The following is a 25,413-nucleotide window of genomic DNA, read 5'->3' on the forward strand; positions in this document are numbered from 1 at the left end:
AAAAAAAAAGGATAAAGTAAGATATTGAAGGCATCAAGATAAAGTACTGGCTTGGCCAAGTATTAGAGACTCTACAAGGGTTTTTTAGCCCTACTGAGGGATGTTACAGTCTCCTAGGAAACCATACACTGTATACCCAGCCCTAAAAATGCTCAGTTCTATGCTTGACAACTTGTGATAACTGATAGCTCAAGGACACCTCAGTTAGGCACCTCCTGCTCATATATAATGCAGATACAGCAGGAGGAGAATTAGCCCTCTTGTTCAACAGATGGCTCAAAGGGAAGATGATTAAGGTGAAACAAGAAAAAAAAAGCATTCTGTATACTCAGTACAAAAATCTAATTGCAGAATAATGGGTCTGGATCAGCCACATTGGTATAGTTGTCAGGTACTATAATTATAAAGGGAACAGAGATGTTGTTGGCAAAATAGATCAACAGTAAATCAGTTTGAAAATGCAACAGGAGTGCTGCATATTCAATATGCAATAGATAGGGGACCTTGCTTAAAACTATAAACAACAAATCAAGTGACAACAGGTTCTCATTTCAGGGACTTTTGGGTTTTCTTTTGGGGTTTTGTTTTTATAATTCAGATGAACTTCATTCATAATTCAGCAGGCATGGTAAGAAAATGGCTTTGCCATATAAGTTTAATAAGTTAAGCAACTGCTTGACATCTTAACACAGGAAACCAAGTGGATAAAGAACATAAGCCATTCACTGTCTGTGGGGAAGAACTGTGTACAAATCTGAATTATTTACTGTTTATACTCACTGCTATTAGTTTACTCAGGCATGACTACCCAGCCATACCAAGTCAAGACTATAATTCACAAAAGTATTTAAGCACAGCCTTTAATTCAAGCATTCAAGCATCCTTTAACCCTAAAACAGTAGCAGGGAATAAGAATTCTCCATGTGCTAAATGTTTTAGTATACATAAAGATTTTATTTTAATATGTAAACCTATAAATAATTAAGTCTTCTTACTTGGAGTGCATTTCATTATTTTGGATAAGTTAATTCTGCCATTCGTTCAAATATATATTAGGAATTATCTCCAAATATTCCACTGAGAATCTATCACAGTTTGGCTGTGCTCATCACACATAGACTCCAAGCTCATGCTCTCTCATGGAAGTTTTCACAGTGAGAACAGATGTTTAATCTTGTCCTAGAGCAATCTTTCAATACAGAAATGAAGTCCCCTGAGGAGAGAGTGACTGTGTTTCTTAGCAAAGGTAGACAGAGAAACACGAATTCCAAATGAATGCAGTCACACCTCAGTCTCAAAGAATGAGTGTGAAAGTAAAATTGGAAATAAAGTTCAGCAACAGAATAAAAACACTTAAGTCAGAGATCTTACATCACTTTGACACATGAATTTTCATTAAAAAACCCCTTTTTGTTCCATGATATGGCAACTGACCAAGCCAGAGGGCAAAAACCCTGTTTAAAGAAATCTGTGGTATTTTACATAACTTCTGAAATTTTCATAGTGCACAGTTGCCTATAAGTCTCCCATCTTTCACTGCAGAGATTGACTTCACATTATTTAGATACGTAAAACAGATTAGCAACTCAAACTGCCAGCACATTCTGCTTTTTTGGAAGTGAATTTCCATTTGAGTACTATGAAAAATAATTGTGTTCCTTATTTTTCCTTTTCCTCACGGACAGGAGGGCAGGATGCAGAAATGACCTTCTCCTTTCATATTAGGAAAGGAGTTGCTTGCTTTGAGCAAATGCCTTTTGTGGTTTTTCACATTTATGTTAATTTCCAATAAAATGGATGAAATTTTTCATTTAATAAATGCATGAATGATCTTCGACAATTTGTTACTGAGACAGAAAATTAAAACTGCATTTCTCACATTAATTTCCTTCATATCAACTGAAACTACCCAGCTTGCAAAAAATGTGTAGGTGTATATTTACATGTACATAAAATGGCTTTTCAGATTGAAAGTAAAGAAAATTTTTTTTAACTGTATGAATAGTAAAACAATGGACTAGGCAATCCAGGGAACATGTATAGGCATGCAAGAAATGATAACATGCCTCAGAAAGATGATTGATACAGCTCTGGTCATTTATTAAGATGGATTACAACCTTAAATTCCTACAAATGCTATGAGAAATAGGAGGAGAACTGACTAAAGGTTCCCTCAGAGTCAATAAAAATTGCATCAGAAACTGTAGTATATTTATTTCAAGTTTATTCTACTTTTCCTAAACTTCTCAGAGTATCTCACTCAGTTGTACATTTTCATTACCCAAATTCATATTATAGGGAAAGGAATTAAATTGATTTTACATCAATGGAAATAGGATCAAAAGTATCTTTCAAAAATATTTTATCACTACCTTGTAGCAGCTTAAAAAGGCACTACAGTAAGACTTACAACACTTCTAATTATTTATTACATAACTGTCAAAGTCTGAGGCAATATAAAAAGCTTTTTCTTAGCATTACAGAAGTTATCAAATCTTACGCAGAAACCCTGCCAAGGAAATCCTGAACAATGAATTTTCAAGCAAGAATAAATGATTTCTTTATAAATATATAATAGAATTCATTTATTACAGGTTCAATATCAAACTACTACAGAAAACAGTCAAAAATTCACTCAGTTTTCTGTGTGAAAGCATTTAAGTCCCCAGTATTTAATCTATGTTCAGATGACAGTAGTACATAGAGATTTTCTTTTCCAAGGATCACGCTGTCCTTGCTGAGTGGTATAGAGATGTTATCGGGAGCAAGTACAAGGCTTTGTGCTCTCTGGATTGCTGCTACAGTAATATGATGTCAGCAGGAGAAACATGAACTAAATTCCTTCTCTCTTCAGCAACAGTTTTATACAAATAGCACAGGTTGGCAGAAAAAGGGAGAAAAATCATATAACTTTAAATTTTGTCATCTGACTGCCTGCTTACATCCAGAACTAAATGCTGAGCAATCAAACCACAAGAACAAAAGTCCAAGAAAACCTTCAATCAACCAAACAAAAAAACAACAGAGAAGAACACGCTCCCTAAAAAAATTTAGAAGAGTACATTCAAATTGTAGTATAGTTGGATCTTTGTAGTATTATTTGCTTATCATTCACATGAGATAAAAATTAAAGGAACCTTTTTTTTAAAGGATTCATTTTGTGTTACAAACACAAAATGAAATCCCTACTTATAGTAGTGAGGTGTTCTGCCATTCCTCAACCCAGAGTGGGTAGGAAGTAGGTAAAGGAAGAGCATTTCCAGGGGAGGAAATGAGAGGCACAAATAGAAACCTCTCAGATGAACTTATTTTACACATGCTTGAGAAGCATTTTTATAAAAAAGAACGTCCAAGTGGAAAAAAAGTAAATTACAGCTTTGTAACTGTATTAAATATAATTTCCAGATTTCCACAGACTTAACAGGCCTAGGCCAGCTCTTCATGGTATGATGTGGGTCCAACTGCAAGGAAGAAATGCGACAACATTTTTTTTTTAGGACTTCATGAAGCCGCAGAAGCCTATTACCAATGTTCAGTACACATCAAGGACATGCTAGCATTTCATGTGCATCTTTTTAAAGTGGAAACAAGAGAAAGTTATATGAAATGACAGTGGGTTGGGCTGAGCAGCACAAAAATGAGGAGCAGTAGTGGCAGTGAGCAGAAGAATGAACGAGTGCACCAAGTGGAGCAAGCAACAGCAACATCTGGCAGAGTGTCAAAACCCCCAGGTCACAGCACAAAGCTCTGGAAACTTCAGCTGGGGCTTGCTGCCTCACAGGACTCCACAGTTCCCACGAGTAAGGCAGGCTTTGGCTCAGGAATGGGGAAAAATCAGCTGGCCCAGCTGCTGCCTTGACAAAGCGGATTGAAAAATTATTATTGTTATAACTTTAGGAATTAGTTCTTACATGTTACCTGTTTATCTGTAATAAAATATTGTTTGCTGAGTTAATTAATTTGCAAGAATAAAAACCTTAAATAAAATTAACAATTAATTAATAAAATTAATCTCAGTGCTCTTGAGATTAATTCTTGCAGGTATCTAGGCATTTTACTAGATATCACTTTAAAATGCAACCTGGTCTTTACTGTAGGCAGTGGTGCCCTAGTAGAAAAAGTGAATTACACAGGTAACCATTAGAAAAAGCCAACTCTATATCTTTCAAATAACCAATATTAAATTATTTATACAGAAACAAGAAACTGTGGTTTATCTTAAACATGTGCATTTTTTCAATTAGTAATTTTCAATTAATTAATCAATAATTAATTTCTAAATCTTACAGCCTGTGCCTTATGGAGTATTAAAATATTCCTCCCATTTTCATTCATTTGAAACATTAAAAATGCAGCCTCTAAATTTCCAACATCATCATTTCAGAGTAAAATTACAGTGTGTGTGTGTCTGAGGGAAGCGATTGCTTTAAAATATATCATGAGGTAAATCAGTGGGATTCTTTTGTTTTAGCAGAATGACTGCATAAGAACCCTGAAAAGTCAACTGTCCAACGGGCTTGAATAAAAATTTCACAAAAAAAAGCAATATAATTTTTCTTAAAATTTATGGCTTTTAAAACTTGCTGCAAGTACTACAATGGCTTGCTGAGTGGAAAGACTCATTCTAACCCCTCATTTCCACTTCAATAAATCTAGCAAAAATAAAAGAAAAAAACCAGACTGCATTACTTGGTTTGTCCAGTGTGTTTAGAATGCCACAGTGTACAATGCAAGATAAGCAGCAACACATGCTGTTTTGATATGAGTTGCTCTATCACTGCAGCAGAGAAGCAATATCCTCCGTAGTATTCTGCAGGCTGAGCTGAATCTAATCATAACTCTGTAGCCAAGGGAAGCACAGTACATCTTCTATTTAGTCTAACTACTTATCACCAAATGCCACAGCCACCAGAATTTTTTTTTCATTTAACATTAGACTGGCTGTAGACCATTAATCAGAGCCAAACACTGAATGAGCAAGCATGTGAGAAACAGAATTCAACCATAAAAAAGGCTTCACAGTTTCAGTTAGTAACTGAAGGACCTGCTAGGATAAAACGAATCTACTATGGAACATGACCTGAAAAAAATCTACTAATAATGGTAAGGTGTCTGTTTCTATACTTAAATGAATTAATTCATTTTAGTATAGAATGTGTCAAGAATGGTCTTCTAATAGTCTCTAATACCAGAAATCTTACTAATTAATGTGTATGGTCAAACTGATACTCTGAAAAAGCTCAAACTAAAATGTTCATAACAGGATTAGATACAGGAACCAAACAGATCCACAAAATTAATGCAAAATTACAGTTGCACAGACAGTGTTTCAGAAAACCCCAAAATACAAAATGATAGGGTCATAGCAGCTGTAATTAACACAAGAGTTAACCCTGTGCCTCTATTTTTCTTCATTATAAGACATATTATTACCATGTGATGTTTACCATATACTATCACAGGAAAAAAAATAGGATGTTCCATGGAACAAATTTCTTAATATGGAATTTTTTTTTCATTAATTCAAATAAATGCCCCAGAAACTGGCTTTGTGGCTGCCACATGAAGATGGAATAACCTGTAAAAAATGAGTGTGAGTAACAATGCAGTCACTCTTGTACATGAAGCATGAGGATGTATGTCCTCCAGAGAACACATGAGATGTCACAACTCCCAGTAAATTTGGATTTAACCTGTAGGGCCTCTACAAAAAAATCCTGAAACAAAACAAACCATGAACAGCCGCAAAAAAACCAGCAACAACAAATACATAAATATGCATACATACTTATATATATATATAAAATAACCATTCTTACATATGGAGATAGTAAACATTCACAGTTAAAGTTTGAGGCAGACCCAAGAAGCAGAACTAAGCCATCTGATTCCCCACATGGTGACTCAGTGACAAGGACAACCTTATTCCTTCTGTAAATTTGAGAAGAATGCCAATAAGCAAGCAGCGTTTGCAAGTTTCTCAGGTAGTACAGAAATGGTTTATTGCTTTTTCAGGTCTGTTCAGATTTATACATTATAAGCTGAGTAAGCAAATAAGTACTCGGGAAAATGTAAAAAACAGGCACCCCTACAAATTCAGAGATGTAAGAATTACCATCAAGGCAAGCAATACAAACCCAGATGAACAACTGAGACAAGTAATGCCAAGTTCTTGGGACTGGCCTGCCTAAGTCCTTCTGCTTTACTTACAACAAAATGCATTTTGTTCTGTCACACCCAAAGTGGCACTTTGAATCTCAGTGTCCTCCTTTTTTTCATGTTTTCTTTTGGCAAATCAGACACATTACTCTTGTGAAAGCTTTCAATACTACATGTACTGCTCCATATATTCACTATCACTGCACTTCCCAGCCACTGCCCTTCCTTGTTCTTATAAAAGATACTAATGCTGCAATCTTTAGTATTGCCTTTTATCACTCATTTTTAAATGCATGGTTTTTAAAATGGTTTAAAATGCATTTTTTATTTTGAAGAGCCTTTCAACTGACTGACATTCCTGTGGTAAGGAGAGCTAAAGTTAATGCTTGACCTGTTCTGAGCTCAGCACAGCTCTCCACAGCCCTTCTCCTCCCTTCCCATTGATTCACATCTTTCTGAATAGTTCAAATCTAATAAATTCCAATTATTTTTCAAATGCCTGACACAAATTTGAGCAAAATTCCTGTACTAAAGTCAACTGAACTTTTCAGTCAGTATATGCTGTAGAATCATGCAGAGGTAGAAGTGGAGACTTCATGAACCACCTTCAGCCAGGATCTGAACAAATTTTCAACTAATTAGTTTAAAATATTTTCTATTCAAAAGGACAACTCATCATATACAGAACACAACTAAACATTTATCCCAAGGCCACATTTATACACAATTCATTTGGAACCTAGTATATCCACTGGGAACTTTTCTGAAAAAGTTAACTTATTGAAAACTGATGTCTGGATTCAGCCAAAAGTATTTTCTGATTTTTTTAAAAAAATTGTTGATACCTGGGTTAAGAGAAACAAACAAGCAAAAAATTTTGGAAGCCAAAATTTTTTAATCACAGTATTTTTTTCCAAATCTTATGTAAATTATAGAACTTGACAAAAATTAATAAAGGGGAGACATTCAAGTTAAAAATTTTGGTTTTGAGCCAAAACAATACTTTCTAATTTTATCACAGATAGAAAAAAGGGTCAAGTACTAGCCCAAAGGCTCACATGTACACAGCTCAAAATTTCAGGTGTATATAAAGAAAGTCCCTAAAAATTTCTTTCTTACTGAGAAAATTAAAAAAAAAAGTTAAATGCCATTATGCAGATTTATGATGTATTTATGCAGCACACAACACTCTGAATTCTACTTATGGCTGTATGATCAAGAGCCCCTCAATAAATCCATTTTTTGAGGAGAAAAATCTTTAGCAACCATGTTAAGAGAGCAAGAATTCACAGCCCTCCATAACCATAGGTAACAGAGGAATAGGATGTAAATCAGAGACCTCCTTTAATTGTAGGTTTTGTTTCAGATGCATTACCAGAAATTACACCATTAAATTTGTCAGGTATATTTAAAACTAGAAAAGCAGAAAGAAAAAAAATCACCACACCTCACATTTTCCACAGAGGAAAAAACCCACTTTGTTTGTCTATTCTCTTGCTATTCATTCATCTCTGCATGTCATGTGATTTAACTTAGAGAAACTGTTTCTGCATATATTTAAAATTCAATTTTTCCTGTACTTGCTTAAATAGTAAACCAACACCTTTACAATAGTGAGAGAAATTACGACAAAGGACTTGAACTGGATTAGGAACTGATGTTCTACTGTGTTGATTTTATCCTGGCTGGATGCCAGGTGCTCACCAAAGCCACTCCATCATTCCCCTCCTCAGCTGGACAGGGGAGACAAAATATAATAAAAGGCTTGTGGGTTGAGATAAGGGCAGGGAGAGATCAATCACTAACTGCTCTCATGGGTAAAACAGACTCAGATTGGAGAAAAATTATCTTATTGCCAAGAAATGCTCAGGGTCTCAAAACTTCTATGTATGACTTCAGACGTGTCCAAAAAAGAAGAAAAAAGGTGAAAATATTTTCTTACATTTTCTTACACCATTTCTTACAGTTTTTAAAAAGTTGTTGGTTGTATAAACCGGGGGAGGGGGGGGAAGTCCTTTCAATACCAGGCTGAAGTGGCAGTATGTTAGTAACTTGCTTAACTTACTCATTAACAGCAGCTAATTAAAATGCCAGCCCTCCAGAACTTTAACTACTCAAAGCTTTCACTCTTTTTGTGAGGCACAGGAAGTTTGGATTTCTTTACAGTACAACCATTTTAGTGAAAGCTGGGAACAAAGTACACTGGAAAAAAATGCAAATAATCTAACGTTATTAGTTTAGAGGCTTCTTTTTTGTGTGTGACAATATTAGAAATAGATGGTTCTCTCAATGAAGAAATCCTTGAAGTATTCAAGATTTGGGAGGACAACAGAATCAGTATCCTTTTAGGAAGTCTGCAAGTTGCCCTCTGGAGACTACTCCTTCCCCACTTTACACACCAGTACTCACTGTATTTCACATCAGTCTCATCATTTGTAAACTGGCATGGAAAGAAAACGCAAGAAGCATGTATAATTAACCTCATATACATTCATAGTGGTTTCCAAAACAATCACAAGGTATCCAATTTCTTAGCATGTAAAATAGAAGTAATGGTCAGGGTAACCTGAAATTACTTCAGCTGTCTTTTAAAAATATCAAAATGTAAACCATTTAAAGAGAAACTTCAAGAGAAACACCGTTTCCATGTTTTAAGAATACCTATATTGAAACTTAAATATGCATCTTGATTTTTTTTAAAGCTGAGCATTTTTCCACTGAAACTCCCAGCAAGTTTTACTATTTAAATTTCATCTCCTGCAGAACTTTTAATCAAGATTGCCTAAAAATAACTAAAGAAGTTTATTTCTACCTTGCAGTCAGCAGAACTGTCTGCAACACAGGTTTGCAGATGTCACTCCTAGAAATGTGGTTTCTTTTTTCTACCTTCTTTATATTAAGAGGAGGACAGATTTCCCTAGACAACATCTCACTGCAAGCATGCAGGGCAGACAACTTTATGTTACACAATCCCATCCAAAAGGTAGCTCTGTTCCTTGAGAAGCAGTGATTATAGGGCATAATTTGATGAGCTAGTGTCTATAAAGCAAATTATAGCAAAACAATCATACATCTCTGCCTTTTCACATATATTCACTGGATGTCAGACAAATGGTTTCACCAGTCCAATAATTTTCCTCTGTCAGCTTATTTAATGAAAACAGGAAGGAAAAGAAAGAAAGTCACCTTACACATATTTCAGTCATAAACTGTATTGAGATAACTATTCTAGACTTTTGTACTTGCAGGCTTAATTCATATCCTCAAAAGAAAGAAAGAAGCTATGACAGGAACACAGGCACTATTTATTGGGTTGGTTTGGCTTTTTTTTTTCAGGAATCCCAAGCATCTTGACTTCTTGAAGACCAAAAGGCTAAAAACAAAATTCCAAAAATGTTTTTGTGAATGTAACCACGTCTACTTCTCTGTATTTGAGTTTTCACAGCAAACTAAGCAACGGTTCTTTGTTCCACTGAATCAAGCAATAATTGCCGTGAACTGACAAACTTGATCATTTTTACACCCATCACAAGAGTTAATAGAATCAATTTAGATGGTCTGTAGAGCTCTCCTCATCTTTCTACACAGACAGGTCTACCCTGAAGGTCTCTAAGCTGTTTGGTTGTTCCTAACTCTCTCTGCAAATGAGCCCTATGTTTTTCAAGACTAGGCAGATAAAAATCCCTTCTCCAGAATTACTACAAAACTTCTCTTTAAAAAAACAACCAAACATAAAACCAAACCAGCCAAGTATCTACATGGAACTCCTACTAAATATTATTTAGATAGCCCTGAAAATGTTTAAGCACAAAGAGAAAGATGCCTAACGGCCAAAAAATGAACCATCATTCTAGAACCATCATTTGGCATTCTCAAATGCCAAATTAAAAGGTCCGTTTTAGCTGAGAGGCCCTCTCATACCCTCCCTCCCAAAAAAAACCCAAACACAAAATTTATCAAGTCATGTTTCCTTTTTTTTAAAGACAGCAACTCTGTTAAATCCCCAAGTATTACCCATTAAATACATTAACCAGTATCACCTCCTGAGCACTAATACTGATTTAAGTCCCTGAAGACAGGTCTTCACTGCTATACAGAGCAGGAAATACTGTATTTGGACTATCAGAAGCAGATGGCATCTGCTGCTTCTTTTCTTTAAATTGTATATTTGTTTTGGCTTGTTTCTTTCTAAAATTGTGTGAGCACTCAGATCAACATTCAAATACAATAGGAGAAGCTACTAGAGAGTAAACTTTGGTTTGTTAAGGATTTGAAACCACATATCCCCACACAGATAAAAATACAGCAAAAGACAACAACCTAGTAACTTTAATAATTTTTCTAGGACAGCACTTCTTGAATTCTGGATACTAGTTTCATTCCAGAACATGAATCACTGATACAGTGAGAGGCAATAGATAGCTCTCACCAAGTTTCTGGAAACACAATTTTCTTCCTGCCAATCAAGGTAAAAATCAACATGCCCAGTCCCAGCACAGAAAAGCATGCAGAAGATAATTTTCAGTGTTCTAAATAACAAGAGTCATATTATCAACTCTGCTTCACTCTCTTTGGTCACCCTGGTAGGTCTTAAAACTTAGCTTTCCAATTACATTTAAATTGTTTAACTGAGTTTCCAAAGTGTGTGTGTGGCAGGGGGCAGGGACAGGGAAGAACAGGGAAAGAACCACATTTACTTCAACCACAAAAAGGGCCTCATATCTGGCCAAGGCAACAGAGACTTTGTGCTTTAAAATAGAAGCTTGGCTCTGACTTACAGCTTCCTATAAATTGTTTTTATTCAGAGATTTTAAGTGGCAAGAGTTAATTCTATCACGTGCACAGTTTTCTGACAGCGGCAAATTCTATACAACTGCAGCCTTATACTTCCCAGCTTCTTCTGCAATGTAACTGTTGTAAGTTGTAACTTGAGATCCAGCGAAAATGTGTGCCCAAGCTACTGCTTAAATAATACTGTGATATGCCATTTCACTAACTGGGGAAGTCAGTCTATAATACCCACAGAAAACCTTAAGGCCTTGTGACAAAAAACCAAAACACCAAACTGCATTTCCTAGCTATCAGGGTTTAAACTTTTAAAGAAGGCTCTACTGAAAAAAACCCATTTTTCTTTCCAAATCAGTATTTTAGAGTATAATAGTTTAATCATGCTTGGCACCCAGCTAAAGGCTGATCTCACTGTTTTCAACAGGACATCCAGACCATTAAGAGTGGTAGAATCAGATCACAGTCTGCAGCACTTTATTTATGGAGCAAATGCATTTTAATATGTGAAACACTTTATGTAACTGCAGAAGATTGCATCCATCTTTCATACTATACATCCTTTATGTGCTGTCTCCTTGACAAGCCATGATTAACTGTTCAGAATTTTTTAATCATGTTAGACTTGCATTAAGATAAACTGACCAACATTTTTCTCTTTTACAAACAATACATCGTAAACTGCATGAAGCATATTCATGATTAATGCTATGAACAATTAAGTTATGGCTGTTTGTTGAAACCTTGGCTACCACTACAGTTCCAATTATACTGCAAATTCTCAAATTCTTTCTAAAGGAATTGCAAGTTCAAAGACCTAAATTAAATCTAGTAAACTTGTTTAATATATAATGCTGAAAAAATTCCAGCGCATAATTCCATATGAAATATGGCGTAAGTAAATCAGTATTTTAGTATACATTTATTTTCTTGCACAAATTTTATTACATGTATCTATATAAGTATCACAGAGCTAATTTTTCATACCAAATAGGAAATTGCAATTAATGTTGCTTTCTGTATCATTCTGCCTCATATATTCTAGAAACACTCTGGAACTAGGCCTGAAAAGTTCTTTAGAATTTAAGAATGGGCATTATTCAAAATTTTTATACTGGTTAACCAAATATTTGAGCAGAAGTGATGGAAAAGGATCATCAGTGAACAATTTAAGCGACACTGAAGTCATAATTCAGCTTCTCCCGACCCGCTATTGCTGTACGATGGTCATCATGTCTTTTGCCTTCTGACATTCTATGCCAAGAATACAGAGCTCCAATCTATTTTCACTGTCATCCCAAACATGTACAGGTCACTTATTTTTCAACATCTCTGCTTAGCTTGTTTATAAAACTAATCTGTAAGAATGTTTGTTGAACTATAGAACATACTGTCTGTTTGTTTATAGAACTAATCTCTATGAAAGGCCTGCACTGAGGTACGGAAAGGTCAAGATCTTTAAAATCCTCTTTTCCCAGTCAAGGTAACATTTTGAAGAAGCAGAAAGGTAAAGACAATACTGAATACACGAAAGAATTACAGCCTTCATTCCTTCCCTCCCCACAAAGCTTCCACATGCTATTCAAATGTACAAATAGGAGGAACAAAGACTGCAAATGGTTCAGTAACTGGTGGAATAGACACAAGCTTTCTAAATAGAAGGGAGTACTTTCTAAAAGGTTTTTTCCTTCGAGATCTTATAAGCAGACAAGCCAAAATGGTATAACAGACAAACATAAAAATATTGACAGCCACTTACTCTATTCCTTAGCTCATTCCTTTTGAAGAAAAAGGTTTTTATTTATATTAACATAGCTTCTTATATATTACATTCCCTCAGAAATTAGTTTATTACACTAAATTTTCAGTCCACCTCATAGAATGTAATCATTTCAGTATACACATGCAATCAGACAAAAATACCTCCAAAGCATTATAAAGGAAAAAATCAAAGACTGTATTTAAAGAATAAAAACTGAAAACAAAACCCACTTGCAGTTTATAGTCTTTCTAAGTACATCTTATCAGCTATTAATATCACTGATAGAATTGATTGCATGCTTTCAGGAATAAAACCCTATTTTTTTCCCTTTTGCTCTTTAATCTGTTACTCTTTTGTAGCACTTTACATTGGAAAAATTATCACTAGTAGTTAGAAACAAATTGTCATGATCAGAAACAGCACCATATTTGAACATAAACATTCAATCTGCACTTCTTTAAAAGCCCAGGAATCACACATATGAATCCCTCCTCTTGCCTGAGAAGAGCTGTAATTCATCATTACTGCTACTACTCATAATTGGTGATAAAGCTGAGAATTTCTTGAGCGAAACAGATGAAATAACTTTCAGAAATGGAGGAACCATGACATAGACTGATTCTTGAGGACTTTCATTCTCACTACCCAGGACATAAAGATAGAAGTGAAACTAACATCATGTCTTCTCATGGATGCTTCTGAATAGCTTAGGCTTTCATGGCTCTCTCCTGTGACTCTCATCCCTCATGGGAGCACTGAGGGATCTCAGATTCCTAGTTCTGCACAGAAACCATGGAAAACCAGACCTATCAGACACAGCAGCTTCCATGACCCTGAAATGACATCTTGGTGGCAATGTCCCTAAAGTCCTCCCTATACAACTGAAGTAGGTAAGTCTCTGATAAAACAAAGAAATGTCAACTACAGTAACTGATTCATGGCAAAGCTCAGCACGCAGGATCTCTGCCCTCTGTAGAGACACAGGAGATTCCCAGTGCCCTGATCCAGCAGGCACTGCTGTAGCTGGGCTAACACACACCCCAGGAGCTACCTGGGTCATTGCTACACAGGCTGCGCTCATGCACCACTCTAACCCAAAGCAAGATCATTCTTCTGATATACAGAAGACATTGTTTATTACTCACCAAAACAAAAACTGACAGATGTAGGATTTGCATTTGTTTACAGTTCTCATATTTTTAATGCAAATTAAGCATATTATTCATCAAGGCATGTCATCAGTCGTATTCCCACAGGAAAAGAAATTAATAGAAACAGGTCTTGGGTCTTATTTTAAATTCTGATTTCTTGTCAAAAAGCTGGCATGACTTATAAACTCCAATAAAGTCAGTTTCTCTGATTAGCTTATTTTGTTCCCTCCCACTCCATTGTAATACCTGACTGACTTAATGGCTCACTTCAGAAAATGGAAGCAATTAAACTTCTTTCTTTTCCTTCCTTCCGATGTATCTATCACAACTGTTTCAAGAATTACTCTTTTTTTTAAGGTTAACTTTTGCTTTTCTTTTGCTATATTTCAGTCACTGGTTTTGAGCTAATGACAGAGTAATATTCAGAGAAGAATGGAAGTGATTGGGTTGATGGAATCACTTAATTTTCATTTCACTACATCTATTCTGTACTGATAAGATTATAAGAAATATATTTGAGTCATTATATAGGAAAGGAATTTCTGACATTGCATATATCAGGGCTTGGATAACTGGCAACTAAATAGGTAACTTCCCTGTCCCACCAACAGTGTAACAATTAGTCCTTCTGCAACACAACAGCATTTCCCTGTCATCTTGAATTTTTCTACCAAGATTAACCAACTAATATTGTTAGAACTGGTTTGTAAGTCTTTACAAAGACTTCCAAAAGTGCTTTTAAATTAAGTTCTTGCTATGTGTACAGCCTTCCTCTCCATCTTTCCCCTCAAGTACCTTCCCAATTAGTACCACCACGCTAACAAAACGTGAACTAACAAACACTTAAAATAAACAGAAATAATACCTTTTTCTTCTGCACGTCTTGCAAAACGGTTTACTCCTGACGTCAAGAGGGAAGACCAAATTCAGAAACATGGGTTTTAATTGTGGAATGGGGAGGGATCAAAATATTTGTCCATGAAACAGTAGCAGTCATGAAGAAATTAGTACCTCTCCATAAATAGAAATTATGAAATTCACATTCTCAGTGCTTCGGAAATCATAAACTTTACAGATAAACAGCTAGACTGAATTAAAAAAATACTTCACTCCTTTCTTCTTTTCTGTACAACAAGCATTGACTGCCTTTCCTGAAATGTCCTGAGAAGCCCTTTCACACCATATCTTCAGATAGATTTTTAACTAATAGTTAACTATTTACTTAATACTTAAACCTAAAACTATTTACTTAATACTTAAAACTATTTTATTAATTAATAGTAACTGTTTCATCTAATAATTTCAGCTAATGTCATTAGGAAGAAAAATTACATAGTACGTCCCAAAAGAGTGCACTGAGATGCTCTAGCTTTGCATTTCTATTACCATATTGTGATTTTCAAAGAAAAGAGCATTAAAAGGTATTTCAATCTATTGAATAATTATGACAAATATAAATTATTTAAAAGATAGCTCTCAAATATCAAACTCAACAAATGGTAAAATAAAAAAATGTAAATAAGTCAGAATATCTTAATATTCACATGCTACTACAGTCATGTTAGGTTTAGGACTGGGAATTACAAAGCTACATACCGTTTTTTTAGTTTCTCAGCCAACACCATGCAATGGCTTGCATTACACTGGCAACACCTTAAGCTAGCCATCAGACAATCATAAGTATTACTGTTATTGTCCAAAAAATATGGGGTCCACATTACATATTTAGAAATTAAAGCACATTGCCAAAGCATCCATGCACGTCCATTCCAACCAGCAATGATATTCCCATACATGCTGCTTTTACTTTGTACATTCTCTCTTACATATTTGTCATTTCACATGTAGCAATTTGGAACACAGCAAGTACTGATCTGACAACTACCAAATTGCCAAGAATAATTTGCTTCTCCTCCCTACCTTTTTTACCTCCTAAACACATGTGGGAGGAAAGGATAATTTCTTTAGTTAGTGATCAAGATTCAAAAGCGAAAGAGAAAAATAGCTTAAAAATTAACATACACTTGCAATATTTTACTAGCTCAGGCTCCTGTAAAATTAAGTACTTACCAACCAATCTGTCAACGAGATTCAGTTATAGAGATATTTTGGGGGAGGTTTTGGCTGTCTCAAGACAGTGGGATCAAGACAGCATAATTTCTTTTACAATAGTAGATTGGCCTTTGTAAAATAATGACTTTCAAACACTGATTAAGGCGTAATTCAACTGCTGTTTCTCTTCCTTCCTTCTAATTTAATTCATCTTATGTTGAATAGTTGTATATTATGTTGTAAAAGAAGAGTTCAAATCTGAACATGCTCTGATGACAGAAAGAGGAGCACAAACCATACTCTCTGCGTGCATGGGATACAGCATGTGAAGGTACATTAAAATTACGTTACTCAATGTAACAAAGTGTCCTTCAGTCTATTTGCAAACACAATTTTCTCCCATTTTCAAATAATTGTAGACTGTCAGAATGAGATGAAGTTGCTTAACAAGACTAAAGGATCGACTGGTAGAAGTGTCAAAGGTTCTTGGCAGCTACAGGTATTCAACTCGGGTTTTGTTCATTGACTTAAGGATGATTTGGCTTTATTTGTAACATGTCCTTTTGCAAACCAACACTCTGGTCAAAGTCTGAAAACTGACTTCAACAGGGAAAATAATTTGTTGATAACATTTTTGCTGGCTGTACAATCATTATATAGTTACTAGCAGGGAACACATTGTCACTTGGCTACCTTCAGAGATAAGCTATTTGTGCTTGGTCTGACCTCTTAATTCAGAACATGATGACCTTGTGACAGTGCTGCAATCAAAAAAAAGCTGTTAGGAATGCCTCCTCTAGGACTCAAAGAACAAACAGTGAGAGAAAGAATGAGTAAACAAGCCACTTCAATTTGTTCTGAACTCATGTATACCTGAACGCATAGCATCTTTTTGAATGCTTTCATAATCATGCCAGTCCTTCCTTTTCAAGCCATCAGTCCAGGTAAAGAGCTGTCCATCTCCCAGCCCCAAAGGAAGTGTCTGTGAAAAGAGTAAATAAACAAACAAATAAATATATACATACATAAGTGGTTCACGTTATTACAGAGGAACCCTCATAATATGGCAGTAGCCATACTCAGTTTATTCAATGCAAATACTGAAACTTTACTGTGATAAATGAAGTTATTTTTCTAAATACTGTGAGAACACACAGCAAATTTAGCTCTTGTCAAAAAATTATTTGAAGTATATCAAACGTCTGTAGCTTAACATTTCTCTTTTCAGCAGTGTTCCAATATGACTGCTTGGCAAGAAGCTCATGGAGATTAAACAGACCACTCAAACTGAACAGGTTTCAAAAATGCCTTATCCTCCAACACATGAAGGACTTGGATTTTTTTCTTTAAAGCATCGCTTGTACAAGATTGGAGTTGTAGTTACTCTGCACTTTACAATGTTCTCCTTTTACTTTTGCTAGGTTTTTTTTTTTAATGGCTGCTACAAAGTTACTGTTATTCACACAAGATCGAAGGACTGCATCAAAGGCCCAGAGCAAAGAAATTCTCAAAGCACCTTCAAATCCTGTAGATCTTCACAATAAGCAGTAAGGGGAAAAATACCCCAAAACACAATCCCACTGAATACCCAGAAAAGCAAGTCCCATACAATGGGTAGTTGGTAAGCTGACTTCTCCTTTCCAAACTCCAAATTCTTGGGTAAAGATAAAAACTGCTTTTAGCTTCTAAGCAAGATTGTCTTCCTAGAGCTCTCCCTGGAGTTCCTAGAGCTCTCTTGATTATTTTTGCTAAAAACCAGTATTTTTATGAAAATGAAGAATCAAAAAGTACAATTACAAGTACATGAAATGTAGATTTGTTGCTAATAAGAATAACATGAAAACTCTAGCTCTGCTAATTACAGGTTTAAATCAGTAAGTTGTCCAGAACAAAAGGCATGTATGAAATGCATGCTAGAAATGTTCTCAAAGTTATGAGAAAACACACTTGAACAGCAGTTCCAGGGACACAAGATGTGATCAGCCTTCTACTAGGAAACACTGAAAGCCCTACAAAAATCTCATGCCTGTCTAACACTGAAGCGTTGCCTTTCATCTGTGAAGTCTAAACCCAATAAACACTGGACTCACCCGTACTCTCTTACTGATTTTACACCACTGGCTGCACAGAACTGGGCAGCACTCACTGACTCCAAGTGAGATTGTCCCAGCGTGCTCAGTTAGGGTTTCTTTTTTCTAGGACAGACAAATATTTGCCAAGCTACATGATGCAGATCTGGTTGCTGAGCGATCCTTAAACTGGATTTCAAAGGCTTTTGGATTCGTAAGTAAGAAGTTAGGAATGCCAGGCATGACTGGTTACCTTCAAGCAAAGGATGCTAGAAGTCCTGGCTGACAAAGATTTATGCTGAAAATATCTGCTTTGGGTCAGCTGAGAATGCTGGATATTCAGGGCAAAGTGCCATGAGCTCAGTGCTCTCCTACAAACCCCTGAAATACTGAGGAAAATCCATCACACTTGGCTAGTATGGCCTACATGTTTAAGTTTTAGTATTAAAGGTAACTTATATTACATAATGCCAAACTGCAATCTGGTTTGTTTATTCTTCTATTATCACTTCTGCAGACATATTCCAAGAAACTACTGTGGACATATTTAAATATGATAAAAGTCAGAGGTTCACACATAAAAGAACTGAAAAACTTATTACACCCTGATAAGAACATGTCAGGTTATCAAAAAATCTAACCTTTCTTGTTATTTAAATGAAATCATTAATGACAATAATTTTTGAGTTCAAACAAGGCTAATGTTCTAATAGCAATATGAAATTTCTTGGGTTCTAAAGTCAGAAGCATAAGGTAGAACACAGGCTGCAACAGCATTAATCATGATTCTTAATCACAAATTTCAGAAATAATCTACTCTGAAACAGTAACTGGTTCATTAAAGTCAGACCCAGACAGATTCACTTCAATTAAACTTGTACCCTTCTCAGTATGGGCACAGCTGGTGTGAATCACTTGGAACCAAAAATGAACAACAATTTCAACTATCAAAAGCAGGATAAAGTTTACTTTTGTGACCTTTTATTCCTGTGCTAGCTTCTTTACCTGAAAGTAGTTATTTAAATGGTAAGTTTGCAGGACACTGAAAGAAAGCTGAGGATAGAGTTTACGGCTGGTTTCCTGTTATCTATTTGCATTTTGATGCCATTACTCTTTAAAAATATTAATTACACGTAACTACTTTACCTGATAGCATTTACAAGTCTAATGTACCAGGAGACTCTTGCAAGCATAATATAGTTAAATAAATATATCCACTAAAATTAATCTAGCAAAAGGATAAGTATAAATCCGAATATCATATGATAGACAAAAACTAAGGGAAGTCTTGCTGTGGCTCATATTTTGGAACAATAACATTGCCCTAAGAGGAAACAGGAAACAAACCATTGTATTTGTAAACCATTAGACGTTCTGGTTTAACTACTTGAGAGTATTGTTTGGATTGCTGGGATTTCTTTTTAATAAATCCCTTAACTCCCTCACATTGTACCATAGCAAATTTTCAGCTCTAACATCCTTTCAGTGTAGGGGGAAGTCAATAGAATGCCCTCGTGTGTCACTTGGTAAAACCAGCATTCAGACAGCACTGCCTCAATCTGAGTGCTGTGACCCCTACAGGGACTGGACTTCACAAAATTCACTCTGTCCACAGTAGTTTCACCTGTGCAGTGGGCATGAAACAGGGCTCAGGAAGGGATGCTAAGCTGCACAGACAAACTCTCTGGGAAGAGCAAGAGTTTTGGCAAGAAGCTAAGTTCTTTAGCTCTGAAAAATTCTGAACTGCCTTCGGTCCCTTAACTAAACATCTCCCTTGTCTGCAACTGAAGGATGTTTTTTCCCTTTTTTTCCAAGTTGCTATATTGTTTAACAGGATACAAAAGAACTTGAGCATTTCACTTCTACCTAAGGGTAAACAAATCACATTTTGAAAGAACTTAAAACACAGTTTCTGGAATTTTTTAAAACTGCTAAAAGGCTCCATTGTAGAACTCTAAGTATGCTTGCATGCCTCTTCTACCCAAATGATAATGACTGGAAGAGCTCCCACTTCTAAAGAATTTCTAGCTATGGAAGAAGAAAAAAAAAAAAAAGAAAAATAACTCTAGCATTTGTCTTCTCCCTACATACTTTTTCTTCCTCAGTTCTCCATCCATTTTGCTGCCTTGACAATTTAAAGTGTTTTGCATCAAACTAGAAGCAGGTCTGGTTTAGTTATACACAGGCTGACTCTCTGGTTTAATGGCTGGATAATAACAACCACCAAGTGTTGCTACTTGAAAAAATGCATACAAGAAAACCCATACAACTCCACATCCCATCTGAAAATGACAAGTTCTGAGCTGGTGAATATGACAACAAAAGATGGAGTGTGTCAAAAAATCTGGATTCTGAATTTCTGTTCAACACATATTTAACCACAAACTGATCGACTCAAGTGAAATAAAATTAACCACAACACATTGGTACAAATGCTAAAGAAGGCAACAAAAGAAGTTCTTCATTTTATGAGTAATGTATAAACAGATCAAAATTATAAAATGCATAACAAATTCAGCACAAAAACATGTTCAGGTGTTTAAACAAATAACCAAATCAGGTTGGGTTCCAATCCATGAAAGAAAAAAATTATCAAGGAATTTATGAAGGACTATCATCTCTGTGTAGGCAAATTACTGAACCATACATCATAGGAGACATGGTATTCTGGAAATACACATTTGCTATTTACATATCCTGGGTTTTTATGTAATTAAATGGCAGCAACACTTCATGGATAATGTGAGGTGTTAGTTCTACGTGTGCCTGTAAAAGCACTAGTAGTCTTTTGGTATACATAAGGGCCTTAGAAATGGAAAGCATGACTTCAGAACATTATGGTTCCTTCCTACACATGAAGTCAGGCTTCTTTCTGGTGGAAACCAAGATACAAGAAAAGAGAAGAGTCAGGCACACCTGCCCCACTTCTCCCCAGTACCTCATCCTAACACAAAAGTAAAGCTTACACATATTCTTTATTGACTTATCAATACATATGGGTGAGAAACCAGCTCAGCTAAGCAGCTGAAACATACTCAGGGTTTTCCCCTCCAAAACATTTCTGTACATCACCCACAAATAGTGCAGTCTGTCCCCACAGCCCTTAGCCTTGACCTCATGAACCATTTTCATCATTGCAGAACTACTACAACAGCAAACATCCCATTGCATACAAAGTGCTGGATTTTGACTGACTGTCAAAAAAATCCTACAACAATTTATCATCCAACCATTTGTTACATGTAGTATGTGCCTCTGAGTTACACGTTTTTAAGTGTTTCAGTCCAAAAGAGATTACCCACCTACAGGAACATTACATACAGCATCTGCCTTACTATTTCATTTTCACATTAACCTCAAATCTTTTGGGATGCAAGACTGATACGGTACTACATAAACTGAGAAGACTCTTCTCCTCCAGAGAAGACTTAACATCTGGTTCAATTACAGAGAATATGATAAGCACAAAAAATAGAGCTATTACCAAAAACTCACTCACATACTATTAGATCCCTCAGAGAGGGAAAAAAAGCTTCTCTACTTTGACATTTGAAAGCTTGAACTAAGAAACAAGTGCCTTCTTTGAATAATTCATTTATTTTTAATTTCACTCTGTGGAGGCAGACAATTAGAGGGGACTCAGGCAAGGGAAGAGGATATATCAAAGGAAATGCTGCACCTTTTTAAAAAAAAAAGATATTACAGAAATTACAGATTTACTTTGAGCCTGAAGATTTGCTCACTAGCTCTAGGGATATTTTACTAAACACCAACATATAATTGAATACTGCACTAACAAAACATCATATAACGATCAGCATAACCACTTCCAATTGTTTAATGAATTTTAAGAAATAATCTTATTTAGACATAGGCACTTCTTCACACTCAGGAAAAGATACACATGGGAAATAAAGGCGGTGAAGAAGTACTTAGACACCTTTGGGGACATTTCAGGAGAAGCATAAAAATAACCACTGTTTGATTCCTCTTTGTTCTTGGAATAAGAGCTTATGTATAGTGTTTGTAAACAGTGTTGTGTAAAACACATAATTCACTACTTGTTTTGTACCGTTCTAACACAGTAGAACTTTTTTTGATCAACTACTCTGATCAAAAAAAGACAATAATGAAAACCAGAACTCACTGAGCAATTAAAATCCTTCCTTCATCAAAATAAAATTAAGCAAAACTTTTTATTGAATGGCGTCACTGGGTGTAAGACCATATGTTCATTATACATCAGTGCAAAATGACAATATGTTCATCTACCAAACTTCTCTTCTGGTATTATCAAAAGTATATTAAGACAGACATTCTCATGAAGCTTTGTCCCCAGCAGTTGGAAGAGTAATGAGAAAAATTTATTTTGAAAGATTTCCCCTTTTCCTGATTATGGTACATTTTATCACATCATCAAAGTGAAATCTTAGCACTATGGCAGCCAAATCTGAAGTCAAGCACTCAAGCAAAATCCATTCCAGTGCAGTGAATGGGTCAGGATGCTAATGATGAAAACAAAAATATTATTTCCCCTAATAATGTGCTGATGTAAGGCACCTGATCAATGGAAAAGGTGTAAACCCCAAATATCACACTATCTCATCTCCACACCTTTTTATGTTTAAGCTCTGAACACTGCCTGTGTGGCTCTTCTTTCCTGTATCTCTTCAATGTTAGACTAAAAAACAAAAAAGGCCCCATATCTGAACTGAGATCTGTGTATAGGTACCACACACAGGGAACAGGTACAACACAGCCCTAAGTGCCTGTAAAGCTCCCATCACCATAAAATGAAAGTATCACTGTAGCAATTTGAATCCACCATGAATATTCCCTAAACATAGCAGGAGCAGGCATTATTTTTGCACGGCCTAGCAATACCAGCTGACGGTTTTGCAGCTCCAGGTTACATGTTTCCTGTCTGGGTCCTCCTCTGGGATTCTGTCCCTCTAGGTGGGGAGTGGTGGCTGCAGCACCTGCAGGGGCACGCTTTGGGGTGGGCAGCAGCTGCCCTGCACAAGGGGGAGCCCAGGCCCCAATGTCATCCACAGACAGCTCCCCTTGGTCCTGCTCCCCTGCTGGGCAGCCACTCCTGCCAAAAATGATGCCCATCAGAAAGGCACCGATGATGAAGCCAAGGTCGGCCAGTAAAATGTAGAGAACTACAATCTGCTATCAAGAAAAGGTGGTAAACGCTCTAAATCTAGAATATTTCAAAAAGAATGAAAAAATCAAAATACATTGTTGTATAAAACTGTGTTTTATTTTTATTTTTACTCCATTTTTATGTACTTTTAAAACACTTAAAAAAATGTGAATCTGAACTGCTTTTCATATCCTTGGCTTGAAGCCATATAATAGAGACTTCAGGACATGATGAATTTCTTCATATGCTCAGATTTCCTGTGCCACTTATTTGCTATGCCACAGCAAATAAGTGTTCATTGCACTGACATTTACATTAGTAGAAATAATTAGCCCAGCACACCAAAAAAAGGGCAGCACTTGATTTAGTCTGTGACATCTGAATGACTCGAGGTTATTTTATTTTCAAGACACTTATATCACACTTTTTGTGCTTGTAGATTCTAGACTATCATGGACAACCCAGTAGCATCATGCCATCAATTCCAAATCAAAGCTGTTAATAATGTTATTTAGAAAATGCCAAGCTCCCCAGGCATTTCATTACAGAGACTTTTATAGACAGGTATAAAAAAGCTGTTATTGCTGCAACTATGGTTATATATTTCAGGTCACAAAACTGCAGCAAAAAAGATTAAGTTAAAACACTAGCATGGAACTCCAGAGGAGTTGTACTCCGTATCTGTTGAATATGAAGCATCATGAATTGCCAAAGGTGACCCACAAAGTCTGGCAGCAAACCCTGGCTTTCCAAATGTCACAATTTGAGCTGACTGTAGGACAGGAGGTAGAGTCTAGACTCAAAGGATAATAAAATAAAATAATAATAACAATAAAAAAAATATTCCACAGACCATGCAACTCCCATCTCTTTCTACCTGCTGACCTAAGCTGCTGATAGATTTGCTCAATAACTAAAACACCTAAACCTGTATTTTCTTGTTTTATTTTTACTTGTGTAATTCCCAATTCAAGGAAAAGAAACCAGACTCAAGTAACATGAGCATTTATGATGGACCTAAATGAATACATAACTGCCCATGCTGACCATGTACTGCTTTCTCCAGGTCTTCCTTTTCAACTGAAGACTTTTTGAAGCACAACAGGGTCAGCTTGCAGAACAGCCTGCATCCATACTGGACTACTCATTTTCAGGGAGTTTAAACACCATACTTGAAATCATGTTAAGGCTGCATTTTTTTAATAACTACCTTTTCCAGAAATTATTTTTAACATCAAAAGACCTGAAAGGGGTTTGAAGAAACTCAGCAGGATTTTTGCTAGGATTTGAAGAAACTCAGCAGGATTTTTGCCAGTATTGGTTGGTTTAGAACCAAAAAAGATTTTTTAGACCATTGTGATGAACAATACAAACAACGGCCTCAAGTGACTCCTGAAAGAGCTTATTATATGCTACATTTCTGAGGTGTTTAATTGTATGGCAAATAGAAACAGAAAATTTTAACTATGTTCTTTTATGCAAACAGCCTTCGTCTCCTTAAAAAAACCAAAACAAAACCAAAAACCAACACACCACCAAATCACAAAAATCAAAACAGAACCCTATGTTCATGGAAAAAACCCCATTGTTAGTAATTTTTTACTTTCTAAAAGGCTGAATAAAAGATATGACAGTGCTTTTTCTTAATAGACTCTTCATATACATATTTTTCCTGAAGTTTAGAAAAATGTCTCTATATTTTTACTCTGCTGTCATGCTGTTTTGTGTTGGCTACAGCACTAACTTAAAAATTGCTTTATCAGGATTCAAATGTCAGGTGTTTTAAGCAGGAATCCATTTTTTTGCTTTATCTGTTCAGTGGTGATTAAAAATCTTATGTTCTTATGATAACTTCTGATATAATTTGCCTTTGCATTTCCTTTATTATAAAAGTAATAGATTCTCAGGAAAATTATTTTAAAAACAGTGAAGAATGTTCACTACAGCTAAGTTACCCTTAATGAGTAAAATTCAACTTATGTGTTGCTCCATGAGGTAACAAGAATAATTTCAGAAGCACTTTCTCTTTTTTTCCCCCCCTCTGGTGCATCTCTTTTAAAAATATGAGTTGCAACATAACTGGAACATTGTTCAAATCTCTCTGGTACAACTGATAACAGCTTTGCAGCAAACCTGAAACCAGCTGACCCAGTAATACTAGAAAAAAGATATCTACCAATTGTTGTTACTGATCAATATTTGCAGTAGAAATGGCTATTTTTTTTGGTTTTTTTTTTTTTTTTTTTTTTTTTTTTTTTTTTTTTACATTCTGCTATAGGAGAAACA

The 25,413-nt window shown here is 35.7% G+C and overlaps 1 protein-coding gene across 2 annotated transcripts in view; it reads right to left on the reverse strand.

Moving 5' to 3' along the window:
- GALNTL6 (polypeptide N-acetylgalactosaminyltransferase like 6) overlaps window positions 1–25,413 on the reverse strand; it is a 427,406-nt gene that overhangs the window by 249,849 nt on the left and 152,144 nt on the right. For both annotated transcript variants that reach the window (XM_064710656.1, XM_064710658.1), the window contains exon 2: window positions 16,783–16,891. In XM_064710656.1, coding sequence (XP_064566726.1) covers window positions 16,783–16,891 — 109 coding nt within the window. The remainder of the gene's footprint in view (window positions 1–16,782; window positions 16,892–25,413) is intronic.

Source organism: Zonotrichia leucophrys, chromosome 4, assembly GCF_028769735.1.
Source record: "Zonotrichia leucophrys gambelii isolate GWCS_2022_RI chromosome 4, RI_Zleu_2.0, whole genome shotgun sequence".
NCBI classification, from domain to species: Eukaryota; Metazoa; Chordata; class Aves; order Passeriformes; family Passerellidae; genus Zonotrichia; species Zonotrichia leucophrys.